At 40.6% G+C, this 15,019-nt stretch overlaps 1 protein-coding gene across 1 annotated transcript in view; it reads left to right on the top strand.

The window, feature by feature from the left end:
- LOC107672122 (nucleosome-remodeling factor subunit BPTF-like) overlaps positions 1 to 15,019 on the top strand; it is a 36,752-nt gene that overhangs the window by 9,957 nt on the left and 11,776 nt on the right. The window contains exons 5-23 of the mRNA XM_016465205.1: positions 1,378 to 1,557; positions 2,065 to 2,250; positions 2,348 to 2,496; positions 2,653 to 2,984; positions 3,089 to 3,220; positions 4,205 to 4,334; positions 4,444 to 4,579; positions 4,677 to 4,964; positions 5,106 to 6,927; positions 8,552 to 8,676; positions 8,755 to 8,883; positions 9,025 to 9,175; positions 9,466 to 9,586; positions 9,906 to 10,146; positions 10,447 to 10,617; positions 11,590 to 11,726; positions 11,815 to 11,929; positions 12,340 to 12,512; positions 13,079 to 13,366. Of these exons, the coding sequence (XP_016320691.1) occupies positions 1,378 to 1,557; positions 2,065 to 2,250; positions 2,348 to 2,496; positions 2,653 to 2,984; positions 3,089 to 3,220; positions 4,205 to 4,334; positions 4,444 to 4,579; positions 4,677 to 4,964; positions 5,106 to 6,927; positions 8,552 to 8,676; positions 8,755 to 8,883; positions 9,025 to 9,175; positions 9,466 to 9,586; positions 9,906 to 10,146; positions 10,447 to 10,617; positions 11,590 to 11,726; positions 11,815 to 11,929; positions 12,340 to 12,512; positions 13,079 to 13,366 (5,006 nt within the window). The remainder of the gene's footprint in view (positions 1 to 1,377; positions 1,558 to 2,064; positions 2,251 to 2,347; positions 2,497 to 2,652; positions 2,985 to 3,088; positions 3,221 to 4,204; positions 4,335 to 4,443; positions 4,580 to 4,676; positions 4,965 to 5,105; positions 6,928 to 8,551; positions 8,677 to 8,754; positions 8,884 to 9,024; positions 9,176 to 9,465; positions 9,587 to 9,905; positions 10,147 to 10,446; positions 10,618 to 11,589; positions 11,727 to 11,814; positions 11,930 to 12,339; positions 12,513 to 13,078; positions 13,367 to 15,019) is intronic.

Raw genomic sequence — 15,019 nt, 5'->3', positions numbered from 1 at the left:
TGGCGCGGCGCTCCATAAACAAGTTTTTTTATGTTTCAGCTGTTCGATCGCGCCGGCGCCTCACGCGCACACACCCCACATATTCTAGCAATTCAAACTTACATCGCAGTCTGTTCATTATCAAAATAAAATACAGTCAACTAAACATATAAAAGGTTACACTGGTCAGTTTAAATAGACCGTAGTATACCGGTACACTCTGCTGTTATGCCAAGGACCTTTTTGCTCATGTGAAGAGGATGATCTTTTCCATCTATATGCGAATGCGTGTAAAGTACAAGCCTAGTTTACATTATAAATAATAGCACTGTCACGATCTAATGCACTGTAAATGCCGGATTTTTAAAAACAAATAGGCCTACCGGAACGCAAAAATTCAAAATCTGACATTTTCCGGAACAGGATCCAGCAGGATCAAATTAAGTACTGGTCATAATACTCGCATGATAATTTTTGATGTGAGCAACAGTGTGTTTTGCTGCAGCAGCGTCTTCTTTATGCACCAAGAGCTTGTAACACTTCAAAGAGAAAGGAAAAATTGAAATCGCATCGTATGACCCCTTTAAATTGTAATAATATTTCACAATATTACTAGTTTTAGTGTATTTTTGATCAAATAAATGCATCCTTAGTAAACACATAATAGACTTCTTTCAAAAACATTAAAGGGTTCATTTGATGCGATTTCAATTTTTCCTTCCTCTTTGCAGTGTTACAAGCTCTTGGTGCATAAAGAAGATCTGTAAAGTTGCAAAGACTAAAGTCTCCCGCCCGCCTCTGCTCACTCAAGCCGGCCTCCGCTCACTCTAGGATGCGGCTTACTCTAGGCCTCCGGCCTCCGCTCACTCAAGGTGTGTTCCATTGCGGTGTGTGACGCTGGTTCATGTAAAAGCGAAACAATTTTTTATTTTTTTTTTGGCCTTCCAAAAGAGGCGTGATAATACCGTATACCGTGATAAAAGCATTAGCAATTAATCGCAACATGAGAATTTGATACCGGCATATCCCTAAGTGGTAGTATATCTATTACCTACTAATCAAAATTGACTGGACAAGCCAGTCAATTCAAAATGTATCTGAATCCACTCTTTTTAAGAGCATTTCAGCTGTTTATATGCAAATGTGATGCTTAAAAATCAGTGCAATGCTTTCCAGACCGTGCGCTCTTTCACAGACGTCTTGTATGTGTGCTTGCTTTGCTACAGAAAGTTTTTCTTCAACATTATTTGAATACTTGTAGTGTGTGGTAATCTTGGCTCCTCTCAAACGCAGCTACAACCCTCATCATTTGCATTTGAAACTACAACCAAATCATTGCATCTCTCATCTATTAGTGTTAAAACACTGAACGCAGAGATTTGTCCATTCATATTTCAGCCTCAGTCTCAGCTGTCCCAACTGGTGAGGTGGGCAGCACTAATGTTCCTGAGCTCGCTGCATCCAGCTCGGCCATACCGACTAAATCTGACTCCCAGAATCCCACGGGAAATGCCGTGACATCGTCTTCCAGTGGTGAGGAGAGAGGGGAAGGGACTGAAGGGGTGAAAGAGTTGGCAGGTACAGCGACCGCTTTTCTCAATGTTCAAGTCACACGCTGTTACATTAAGACAGACCTAATTAGTTAGCTGCAGTTAATTTTCAAGCTAAGAAGAGATCTTCTGTTTTCTTGTACTGAAACAAAGACCCTCTTGGCACAAGAGACCAGAGACCTCTTCCCAGAAACCTTTGTTTAATAGTGCCGTCTATAGAGCAGCACTGGATCTTTGCCATTGTCTTTGGTATATCATGTTTACGGAGAGTGTAGAGCCTGTCTGGATTGTTTTGAATTATATTTACCAAAGTTTATAGTGGTATACTGATAGATACTGCAGCGTTAATACTTTGCTACAATATTATTTTGGCTGAGGTTGGAGTGTAATGCTGGTGTACTGCATATTATTTTTTTGGTTTCAAAGTATGCAAAAATAGTATCCGTATTGTGGGAGTCTTCTACACTCAACATGGCCAAAGTGTCACACATTACTAATGTATGTAATATATCTTCTGTCACTGTTTGTCCTTAAGTTAAGAGCTCAGAGTCTGCTGGTCACGGAGAAGGAGATTCTGTACTAGAGACTGAACCTGCACAAACAGCGGATGAGAACAGCTGCAGCAGTCATTTCTCCATTTCTGAATGCCTGCGAGGTCCAGAAGAGCCTGACCTGGTGGACCGGTCCTCACAGTCTTCTCTCAACAGCCAAGACGATACAGGTGTCTATGCACCCACATACACACCCATAACATAATTCTTTACGTTTATTCATATTTAGATTTTTACACTTATTTATGTTGCATTTTTAATCTTTAGGCGAGGGTAAAGCTAATGGAGATAGCGGCAAAACAGGATCGTCGCGCATGATTACACGACTCCGAAACCCTGATAGCAAGCTAAGCCAACGCAAGGTCATGCAGGACAAAGATGGCAGCTCTCAAGATGGTAGCAGAGCACTTAAAGAGGTGGGACTTTATCTTTTTGGTCATTAGCGGTGTTGCTCATATTAAGCAAAAAGATACCAGAGGTCTTCAGCAAAAAAAGTTACAAAGTTGCTTTGAAATATATTACACTGTAGAATTATGCGTGTATTTCTGTAAATCCTGTGAATTTTATTTCAGACTCCTCCACTGTCATCCTTCGGCTCCTTTAAGAGAGATTCAAACAAGAGCAGTGGCTTTTTCAAACTGGGCCAAGAGGGTAAATTTCGCGTCTACCACAATCAGTACAGCACTAACACACTTGCACTGAACAAGCACCAACACCGTGAGGACCACGACAAACGCAGACACCTCTCCCACAAGTTCTGCATGACCCCTGCTGGTGAGTTCAAGTGGAACGGATCACTGTACGGCTCCAAAGCCCTGACTGTGTCCACACTGAGATTAACCATCATCCAGCTGGAGAACAATATCCCTGCTCCGTTCTTGCATCCCAACTGGGCGTCACATAGGTAAAAGCCTTACAAGTGCCAGTAGGACTTTTATTTTAAATGTATAATGGTTTCTGGAAGCAGTATTTAACCATGTCATCCTGTAACCTTTTCCATTGCTGTAGGTCAAACTGGATAAAGGCTGTCCAGATGTGCAGCAAGGCGAGAGAGTTTGCTTTAGCTTTGGCCATTCTGGAGTGTGCAATCAAACCAGTGGTCATGCTCCCTATGTGGAAGGATTCTCTGGGTCACACAAGGTCAGTTTAAATAAATATTAAAACAGCCATCCGCAATCATTTGATGCTTTGGAAAAAAAAGCGATGCAACGAAGATGAGTGGAGTTAAATGTATGCAAATGCAATATGGTGACTACCAGTATGAGTACAGATAGTGAAGCTCACATGATCTGTTGCCTGTTAGAGCTTGATTGGATAGAAGATATAAAAAATATAGCTAGCAATCAGCAGTTCAGAAAATTGATGGCATCTGATGCTACAGCTGTTTTACAAGTCTTTCTATAAAAGCAGCCATTAAAGTCTATATAAAATGGTTAGTATAAATATAAAAAATCATAAGTTATATTTGAAGGTCATACAAACCAGATAGAAACATAGATGAGTAGATTAAAGTGTATGTGATTAAATTTGAACTGAGTTTGAAATCATCTGAGCTTTATGTCTGTGGGATTTTTGAGATCTGCAGCTAAAGCTGAATAAATCAAAGCATTGTGCCGAGTCTAGTGGATTGCAAGTTTTAAGAGTCGTTATAGTCACAGGATTTCACTAGAAGTCTATGGGATCTTGGCCTTGTTTGATATTCTGCTAAGGAAAAATGTCAGTTCAGTAAGAAAGTCATAACAACCCAAGTCATGTCTGGGCTGTGTTTGGTGGATGTAGCTTGAAAGCTTTAGAAGGATTTACAGTCAGAAAGAGCTTAGGGATTTTGTAAAGAAAAAAGGAAACCCACAGCCACATTTTTACAATAGCAGTATATTGGCTTTGTTAAGCCTACGTAATTGTCATGTGCAGTATATTGCAAGGGAAATTAAATGCTTATTTGCATGTATGGATAATAATACATTAATCCAGTAATATGTTTCAGCACATTGTTGCTTCTAAACATGAAAGCATTTGTGTACTTGAACAAATTTCATGCTGGGGGCTTTATGAAAATGTACAGTGAGTCACCTTTATGTCCCAGTTGTGGTGAGCTTTCTTTTTTTGTTCTTCATCTTTCCGAAGGCTTCATCGCATGACCTCTGTGGAGCGGGAAGAGAAGGAGAAGGTGAAAAAGAGAGAGAAAAAACTAGAAGATGAAGAGACTATGCAGCAGGCCACATGGGTGAAGTACACTTTCCCCATCAAACACCAGGTACGTCTGAACACCTGGCAGCGTGTTTCATTTGAACATTTTAGAAAATCACATCAGCTTCAGCCTTCAAGCTGTAGGCATTCAGTAACTGTCTAAACATCTTCTGTAGGTGTGGAAGCAGAAGGGTGAGGAGTACAGAGTAACTGGGTATGGAGGCTGGAGCTGGGTGAGTAAGACGCACGTCCATCGCTTTGTCCCAAAGCTACCTGGAAACACCAATGTCAATTACCGGAAAGCACTTGAGGGTATGTTGTTTGCTCATATATAATACTACAAAATGTAATCTGGGAGACAGAAAAGTCTTCCATTGGCAGAATTTCTCTCATACAAATTCTTTTTTAGCAGCTAAAACGGGAATGGGCAATCAGGCAGTTCTCCCAGAAATACCAAAAACTTTGGTTAAAACAGATGAAATTTCATTTCAAAATGTGCCTGAAAAGGATAACGTCCAGGACACGTCACTGGATTCTTCTGAAGAAAAGCTACCTGTGGAGAAAGATCCCATGTTAAAAGATGAAGAACAAAATGAAGAAAAAGAGAATGAAACGGCTGAAAAAAAGTGTGCTGAGAAAAATGAATCTGTGGAAGAAATGGACACCAGCTCACCTAACTCTGTAAATGATGAAGCAGGTATTTACAAAGTTTAATATTCTCTGTGCTTTTTCCTGTACCAAGAACAGAAGTATATCAGAAATGAAATAGCATGTATTGTAAAAATAGTTCCCTTGTGGAACATAGTTGCTAATGTGTCTCTGTTTTTCATAATTGCAGCTAACATCACAAATGCCTCATCCGATGACTCTCCTTTGAAAGGAGAGCCTTCGGATAGAGAGGTAATGAAGGATAGTGCTCTGAATCAACCCCAGCAATCCTTCTGGCATGATGTTGTGAATGTCAGTGACGGCTTCTTGCTACGCACGGCATACAAGAAAAGGAAGGCATCAAAACTTGATGGACTTTTGGAGAGACGGGTCAAACAGTTCACCATAGAAGAGAAGCAGAGGCATGAGAAACTCAAGCAGGCCACCAATTCTAAACCCTTGACTGAAAAGATAATGGAAAACAAGGAGACAACCTTTGCTGCTGAAGACCAAAAGGTCAAGATTGAAGGAACTATCTCTGAAACTCCAAAGTCTAGACAGACAGAGGGGGTAGCATGTCTAGCAATCCAAGAAAAAGACAATGTGGTCAAAAAGCTTGATTTTAATCAAGAGGATGAACAGGTGAAGACAAGCATTTCAGGACAGAAGAACATCCTGGACGTCAGATTAAATGACTTAGTGTGTGACTTAGCCCCTAAAGAACATCAGCAGAAGTTGCCAGAGCCAGAACCTAAGACCACCAGTAGGGTGGCAATGTCTGAGCTTAATGGAATCTCTCAAAGTCTGGATCAAAGCTTGAACGCTAAACCTGATAAAACCGTTACAGAAACTACATGTCCGCCTGAAGACTCTGAGAGAAAGGACGTCATTGAAAACAATGAGAATGACCTAGATGTAAAGAGAACAGTGCCTGTGCAAGTAAATGGGAAGGATGGTCTTGTTGACACGGAATGTAAGAATTTGACTGATAATGTTAACACAAAGGAGCTAACCAATACGGTTGGGGAGGAGATTAAAGCAATATCACCAAAGGAACCAGTGAAGTCACTAATGAATGGTGACGCCACTCAAGAGTGTCTTAAAGAATGGACTAATAGCACGCTTCCTCAGGTGAGTTCGGATGAGGAGAAAGGAGTTACCACGCTTGACCCAGATTATCCACCACCTCAGAAAGTGGCCAAGGTGGAAAACAACATCGAAGGACCTGTAGACTCCTCTGTTAGTTCCTCTGTACCCGAACAGTCTTCTGTAGCTTCCGAGCCAAATGCAAGATCTGAGGTGCCTAGTCATAGCTCAAAGGTGGAGCCGATGCAAGTTGAGGAGGCAAAGCCTCCTGTTCCTTCACCCATCCCTTCAGCTGAAGAGTCCAGCTTAAGCAGTGACCTCACTGAAAACAGCAGCAGCGTTAGCGAGACTACGACTGTCATTACACAAGTCACCACAACTACAACCACAGTATCCACAGAGTCTCGTATGGTGTTGACCTCACGTGACAGTCTTGCTTCCAATAACCGGATCAGTACATCTGTACCATCAGATTCTAATGTGGAGTCTACCAGATCGGTTTCGACACTCTCCTCTACATCTACCACTACTGTTACCAAGGTTATGAACTCATCCCAGGAAGCTACTCTAACAAAAGAGTGCAAGACCACGGTCACGAAAACACTGACTGATGCCATGTCTAGTCCTAGTGGTTCCACTGTAAAATCTATGACAGTAAGTCACGAATATTCCACTAGGGACAGGGTACGACTGTTAAAGTTCTCTCATATCAAGAAAACAAGGTCCGGAACAGCCTTGCCCTCGTACCGCAAGTTTGTGACCAAGAGTAGCAAGAAGAGTATCTTCGTGCTTCCCAATGACGAGCTGAAGAAACTTGCAAGGCGCGGTGGCATCCGTGAAGTTCCTATCTTTAATTATAACTCCAAGCCAGCTTTAGACATCTGGCCCTACCCATCCCCACGACCAACATTTGGGATCACATGGAGGTCTATATCTTCTCTTTTTTTCCCCTGATCTTTGTCATCACGTTGTTTTTCTGAAAACCTGAATTAATCGCTAAAGCAAGCATCACTGTTATTATGGCTTATAATTGGGGTTAGAGTATTGGAATATCCATTACTGCTCCAGGATGACCACCTTTCAGCAAACTTTAGTTCTAGTCCTAATCAAACACACCTGAACCAACTAATCAGGGTCTTTAAGGTCACTAGAAACTTTTAGGCAGGTGGGTTGGAGCTAAACTCTGCAGGAAATTGGCCTTCTAGGAGCAGGATTGGACACTACTAGGTTAGGAATTTGAACAAGCCCCTAAATTTAAGTATTAACTATTTGTTCTACATGCAAAAACATTACTTCAAAACTTTGTCTTGTTAAACAGAGGTGTGCCATCACTTTCTATGCAGTCAGACTTACGATTTTGTCTGGTGTATGATAAAACGGATGAAGATTGTAGACATGTCCTGACTCATACCTTAAAACCGGAATATCATAGAGGGTGGCTCTTTTGACTTGGACCAGTGAGCAGCCGGCTACCAATGCCCGAGCAACCATCGAGAACATCCAAGCATCGATGTAGCAATGCGTTAAAAACGATATAGAAAACCTTGGCAACCCCCTAGCACTTTTGGTGGCAGATTCAGCTTGAAGAACAACTCACTTTTTGTTCAGAGAATGTAGTAATCTAATTTAACATATGCTAGTTTCCTTAAGGGTCTTTGTAGCTCTTTCCTGTATTATCATGTTCTTGGTCCCAATTACTGGTATTGTCTTTTCTCAGTGTTACTTTGGTGTTCAGAAAAAATAGGGATATTGATGCTAGCTGCCTTTTTTTTTAAGAACAGTAATGGTTACCAAAAGACCAAATTGGCCTATGAGATTTGCATGAATGCTAAGTTCTTTTAAACCTTTTTTGTAATGTTAATGAGCTGGATGTTCTGTCATACAGGTATCGTCTCCAGACGGTGAGATCTTCTCTTTTTTTCCCCTGATCTTTGTCATCACGTTGTTTTTCTGAAAACCTGAATTAATCGCTAAAGCAAGCATCACTGTTATTATGGCTTATAATTGGGGTTAGAGTATTGGAATATCCATTACTGCTCCAGGATGACCACCTTTCAGCAAACTTTAGTTCTAGTCCTAATCAAACACACCTGAACCAACTAATCAGGGTCTTTAAGGTCACTAGAAACTTTTAGGCAGGTGGGTTGGAGCTAAACTCTGCAGGAAATTGGCCTTCTAGGAGCAGGATTGGACACTACTAGGTTAGGAATTTGAACAAGCCCCTAAATTTAAGTATTAACTATTTGTTCTACATGCAAAAACATTACTTCAAAACTTTGTCTTGTTAAACAGAGGTGTGCCATCACTTTCTATGCAGTCAGACTTACGATTTTGTCTGGTGTATGATAAAACGGATGAAGATTGTAGACATGTCCTGACTCATACCTTAAAACCGGAATATCATAGAGGGTGGCTCTTTTGACTTGGACCAGTGAGCAGCCGGCTACCAATGCCCGAGCAACCATCGAGAACATCCAAGCATCGATGTAGCAATGCGTTAAAAACGATATAGAAAACCTTGGTTTATGTTCTATATGTTCTGTCATACAGGTATCGTCTCCAGACGGTGAGATCTTTGGCTGGAGTGAGCCTAATGCTACGGCTACTTTGGGCCTGCCTCAGATGGGAAGATATGTCTGTGAAACCCTCACCCACAGGAGGAACAACACGAACAGGTTGGCGCTTAACTGCTTGTCACATGTCGCTTTGTCGTTTGGTGTTCAGCACTCAACCTTTTTTGTGTAACTTAACAGAGACATCTGACACTGATATCACCACCACTGAGATCATCAAGCGGAGGGATGTTGGTCCTTATGGCATTCGTTCTGAGTATTGCATCAGGAAGATCATTTGTCCCCTTGGGGTGCCTGAGACTCCCAAAGGTAATGGTGACTCAAAGAGTCCTTATGCCAGGCAACCGATTAGTGCTTTGTTTTTAAGACATGGAAAGTTTTCTATCACGCAAGCTTTGATTGACCAGAAACACTGTTGATATTTGATCTGTCCATCATTCCTTTGAGCAGAAACTCCCACTCCTCAAAGGAAAGGCCTTCGTTCAAGTGCTCTGAGGCCAAAGAAGCCAGAACCAGCTAAGCAGACTGGGCCTGTTGTGATCGAAACCTGGGTGGCCGAGGAAGACCTGGAACTCTGGGAGATTCGAGCCTTTACTGAAAGGTGGAAATTCCCTCTTTTTCTGTGAATTTACAAACCCTAAAACCAAACTTACTGATTCCTTTTGTCAAACGCTCCAGATCTTGGACGAAGGAGAGTTGTAGATGAGACATGGATGTTTGCATATATTAGCTTATATATTTTAATGATATTCATTTAGGATATTATTTCCTGTGCTCATTTACTCTTTTTTCAGTTTGAATGTTTCTCAATGGTCAGTGTGTCTCCATTTATAATATTTTATTTGTTCATTCGTATTCTTTTAAAGATTTTTAAACCTTCTGACTTCACAGGGTTGAGAGGGAAAAGGTACAAGCAGCTGACCCAACTAAGGTTAGTGTGCAGAAGAAAGCAGAGGAGGTCAAGGCCCAATTGGAAGCTCAGCTAAAGCAGCAGAGATTGGCAGCCCAACAGGTGGGAAAGTAGACATGTGCCCACCTGGGGCGCCCCTTTTTATTAACCTGGGGCACAATATTAAATGAAATGGGTGTTCTTCCCAATGGGCCTTATGATTTATTTATTTATTCATTGATTTTATTTTTGCTACATCTACCACTACTTTTTTGCTTTTGCTTTTTTCACTCTTAGTTTGGTTGGGTAAATTCATATAATTTAATAATCTTGATTTTAATCAAATTACTCACCCATAGCTGACTTTATCTGGTGCTTTATCTTATTGCCTTGTATCTTTGTTTATATTGTGAAGTTGAACTGTTCAATGACTATATTGCAGAAACGGCTGGAACAGCAGAAACCTAGCAGTACCAACAACACATCCACCTTGACCAGCACTCCTACAACCCCTGGGACCACTACTCAAAAGGTGGTGGTGGGCTCTATTAGCGGTCAGGTAACTTCAGCGCCAAAAGTTATAATGACCACCAAGTTGGGCTCTCCAGTGACATTCCAGCAAAACAAGAACTTCCAGCAGTCCTTTGCTTCCTGGGTCAAGCAGGGCCAACAAGGCAACTCAGGTTAGTCTTTACAATGTTATGAGTAGGCATGGTTAATGTTGCTTGATGGCTTTTATGTTAGAGGTTGTTGTTTGTTTGTTTTTTGTTTAGTTTTTTTGCACGTCGGTATATTTGGTTGGAAATTAGTTGGATTTTATTGCCGTCCAGTTATGTTTTTTTTTTTTTGGTAAGCATATTTGTGGTGGTGTTTTTAGTGCTTGACATCATTTCGTTGCCCGTGGCGTACTTGGATTCAACCGCTGATGTATTTCCTGATTGAGATGTATGTGTTAGGATGGTGATCAGACCTGTGTCTTGCAGTCTCTACCAGTTCGGTTGTGACTGTGGCGGCGAGTAGCGCCACCACGTCTGGGCAAACGTTCCACATCGCTGCTGCAGCGGGGTCGATGGCCGGCAGCGTCATCGCTGCTAAACTACCTGTTCCAGCCAACAGCAAGATAGTCACAGTGAACGTGCCAACCACTCAAGGAGGTACGGCAGGCCTCCACATCATTGGCATGTGATTTTGTTTTAAGTTAGGCCTGCCTGCACGCAGAAAAGCAAAATATCGGCTCAGTATTCTTAAATGACGTATCTTTTACTTTCGTGAGCATGGGTCAGTTAATATAGCCTGTTAATAGTCTAAAAGGGTGTTCAGACTGGCAGCAGTTTGCTGCTGCAACAGCAATCAAAAGTCATTTAATTTCAGTGAGAGGTGGCGGTTTAAGGAAACTCAGTTTTAATTGCTGTCATTGTGAACATCCACTAAAGTTTGGTACAAGCTTTATGTCTGTTTTACGGCTTTACTATTTTGGATTTAATTCAGTTGATTATCATTGTTGAATACGGAAAATAATTAGGATTACTTTCTCTTTTTTTAATGCTAAATTGTTTTGTTGCTCTGTTTGGCTCACACTTAACCTTAATTTTCCAACTCTCAATTTCTGATAAAAAGTACCATTCAAATGTTTGGGGTCAGTAAGATTTTTTTTTCTTTTGAAAGAAATTACTACTTAACACTTAACATTCAGCATGGATGCAAAAATAGATCAAAAGTGACAGTAAAGACATTTATAATAATTTAATAATATGCAGTATACTGCATACTGATCTTTTCGACTTTCTATTTATCAAAGAATCCCGGAAAAATGTATCACAGTTTCCACACAAATATTAAGCAGCGAAGAAATGAGCAGTGAATCAGCATATCAGACTGATTTTTTTGCCCCCACAGGAATAAATTCAATTTTACAATATATTAAAATGAAAAACATGTTTTAAACTGTAATACTATTTCACAATATTGCTGTATTTTTGATCAAATAAATGCAGCCTTGGTGAACTTAACAGACTTGTTTCGAAAACATTTTTAAAAATCTTACCGACTCCAAACTTTTGACCAGCTATGTATCTACGTAATGCAGTATTCTTGGAGAAAACTAAATCTACTCATCGTCTCGGCAGGCTTGGTGCAGGTACAGCAGAAGGTGGTGGGCATCATTCCATCAAGCACAGCGGGCACCGCACAGTCCTTCCCTGCATTCCAGCCGCGTATGGCCACCATCAACATCAGACCCAACACAACCACCTCCACGCAGCAGGCATGAGCTCTCAGTAAAATCATCCACTCTGGCAAACTCAAAATTTTTTATTCCTGCAATAATGTTTTATGTAATTGTTTATGCCCAGGTCCTTACGACTGGAACCGCCCTCCGACCAGGGATGACTGTGATACGCTCTCCTCTGCAACAGACCACCGCCCTGGGCAAGACTATCATTCGCACGCCCCTGATGGTTCAGCAAGGTATTCTCAACCAGGTTTCATCCTGGAAGTGAAATAGTTCATTTTTTACATTTAATTAATTACGTTTAATAAACACTTTTGTGTGTTTATTCAATAGTATAATAGAGACAGGAAATGACAGAATCCCATTCAATTGGTCATTATTTAAAAGATAAAATTAAAGGTCTGTAATATTATTGATTTATCTGTGCAGCCACTGTTGGATAAGAACAAAATTTGAATTGTTTTGAGCTGCATAATGACACTAACTTTGCAGCATCGACATGTGCTATATAATAAATGGGACTTGGATTTGATTATACAAACATATTTGACTGCATAATGCTACAGTTGTGATATGCACAGTATGGCCAATTCTATGTATAAATATACCACATTTTTAGAGTGTAAATGGGATTTATATCACACAGGTCAAGCACAACAGACAGTGCAAACGAGTTCAGGCGCTCAGGTGGTGGGTACTCCTCGCCTTTCCACACCAAACCAAGCCCAAACCCCACAGACACCCTCTTCTCCCCGGCCACAGCAGGGTCAGGTCAAACTCACTCTGGCCCAGCTCACACAGCTCACTCAGGGGACTCAGGTTTGTACCAGTTTTAATGTTCTTATTGTGCCCGATTCATCCGTGCACATTATAAAGTGCTTCAGTATTGACCTATTTTTGTAGGCCAATCAAAGTTAGCATCACTCTGATTCCCTTGACAAAAACCAATTGGCTTTTGGATTATTGCAGAAAATAAGCTCTGCGACCGACAAAGGTTTTTATGATTCTTACACGTTTTGTTCATCATTCTTCACTAATGAACAACTTTTATGAGTTCTTAAGCCTAAATACAGTCGGCGGAATTAAAAAGGTAAATGTTGGCTGTATATGGTATTACTGATGCATTTTATGTTGTAGAATAAAACATGACAATATTTTGAGCTTGTGTTAACCACAGAGATTTTTGCAAGCATTTAACCAAAAAATTCATTTGAACAAAACATTAACTTTAGGACAATGGAGCCAGAAGTGTGGACTTTTTTTCTGGTTTTGGCCTACACAAATACATAATCCGCGCAGTACTCTATTCCAATGACTTTGTTTTGTCGCTTAGGCCACACAGGTTAAAGTTAATATTGAAATAAACTCACTCTTTCACTCTTCAGGGAGGGAACCAGGGCTTGACGGTTGTGATCCAGGGCCAAGGTCAGACCACCGGCCAGCTGCAGGTCATTCCTCAGGGGGTGACGGTCATTCCGGGGCCCGGTCAGCAGCTCATGCAGGCAGCCATGCCCAATGGCCAAGTCCAGCGGTTCCTGTTCACACCCATGGCCCCTGCACCAGTGTCTGCCCCCGCTGCCCCCTCCACAACAACCTCATCAGGCATCCCAGCCACAGCTGCACCAGCTGCTGCCACCAGCACAACTCCAGCACCCATTCAGCCAGGTCAGACTGTTTATTAGACACTTTATTCACACAAGCATCAATATGGAACTTGGCCAGCAATGTAACTTCTTAAGCCAGAAAAATCTCCAAAAAAGGCATTTAAATTTACTGATGCCATCTGAACTTCATGCACAGATTACCTGGATACCTACTGGTGGTGTTATATAAATATAAATGAAAATAATAATATATATATATATTCAATAAAAGTTCTGTCATAATCTATTATTACCTGTCATTTTCATAATGATAATAAGACATCTAATACCCAAGCTGCAGCACAAAGCGCACATGAACGATCATCTTTTCCACTTTACTACTGCTTATGGCACGAAATACACATGAATGAACCTCAGAAGATATGTTGCAAGAACCAGTACAACTTACCAAAATCCATTTCATGTCTCACGTAACCAATCAATCAGTGTTTTCAACCGCTGTAAACTGTCACGTAATGTTACATTACCTCAGAAAAGCCATTAAGTGACCAAAAACTCGTTATGTAGGAAAAAATATATGCACCATATTACATATTCATACATGTATATAAAAAAAAGACGAATTGGAGTAGAAACAATATGTAATTATTAAGTTAGTATTATAAATTTATTATTACAACATGGGTGCTCGCCTGTATCAAATCAAATGCATCAAGAGAGACTGATGCAGAGGCAACAGTTAGATTTTGCGTCTTAATTAAAAAAAAAAAAACAACCCAGCTTTAATTTTGTTCTGGAGGCTGAACCTACGCTCTGCTGCCACTCGCCACCAACTGGACAGGGTTGGGAATTACAGTTACAAGTTACAATAGATCACCCTCAGTGTAATGTCAAAATGACAGATGGCCCTCAGATTTTTCCATCACTGCTAAAAAAAAATTGTGTGACCACTGATATATACACATACAGGTGCATCCTGTACACATACACTCCGTAATAGGTGTGTTTACTCCGTAATAGGTGTGTTTACATGCTCATGCACTACAAATCATCGTTTCGTCAAAACTGACTAAAAGTGATCGAGGATGGATCATTTCGACGAACTTGTTGAAGCTGTGATATCTTCTTCAGGGCGAAAAAGGAAAATATAAGCTGAAACGTTTTCACGGAACCTTGCAACAGTAGTGCGTTTCAATGGTGAGGGAAAAGCTCTGTGTATTGCGTGTAATCACATACATACAGTTTGTCAGGCATCTACATTGTCATCTGAGGTATATATATATATATACATACATACATACACATGCATATCAATTCTGAATATTTTGAAATAGTTTCTTTCTGCAGTGTGTATTTTAATTGAACAAGTATGTAGTTTCTGTGTTTCATAGTGAAGCGCGTCACTGTATTCTTACACGCGAGCAGCTCATGATCCAGTTTTTTTTCAGTGTTTCAGAGCGGCTCAGTTCACAGTAAATGCAATTAATTTGAGTTTAATGTACATTCGGGAATGCATCATGCGGCATTTATGCTTTTTTGTGGACAGATGATTACAAGGTTTCACGAATTTCACACACTATTTATATATATATATACACTGAACAAAATTATAAACGCAACACTTTTGTTTTTGCCCCCATTTTTCATAAGCTGAACTCAAAGATCTAAGACTTTTTCTATGTACACAAAAGGCCTATTTCTCTCAAATATTGTTCACAAATC

This window comes from Sinocyclocheilus anshuiensis, unplaced genomic scaffold, assembly GCF_001515605.1.
Source record: "Sinocyclocheilus anshuiensis isolate Anshui unplaced genomic scaffold, SAMN03320099.WGS_v1.1 scaffold12, whole genome shotgun sequence".
Taxonomy (NCBI): Eukaryota; Metazoa; Chordata; class Actinopteri; order Cypriniformes; family Cyprinidae; genus Sinocyclocheilus; species Sinocyclocheilus anshuiensis.
This window is presented reverse-complemented; position numbering and strand designations above follow the sequence as displayed.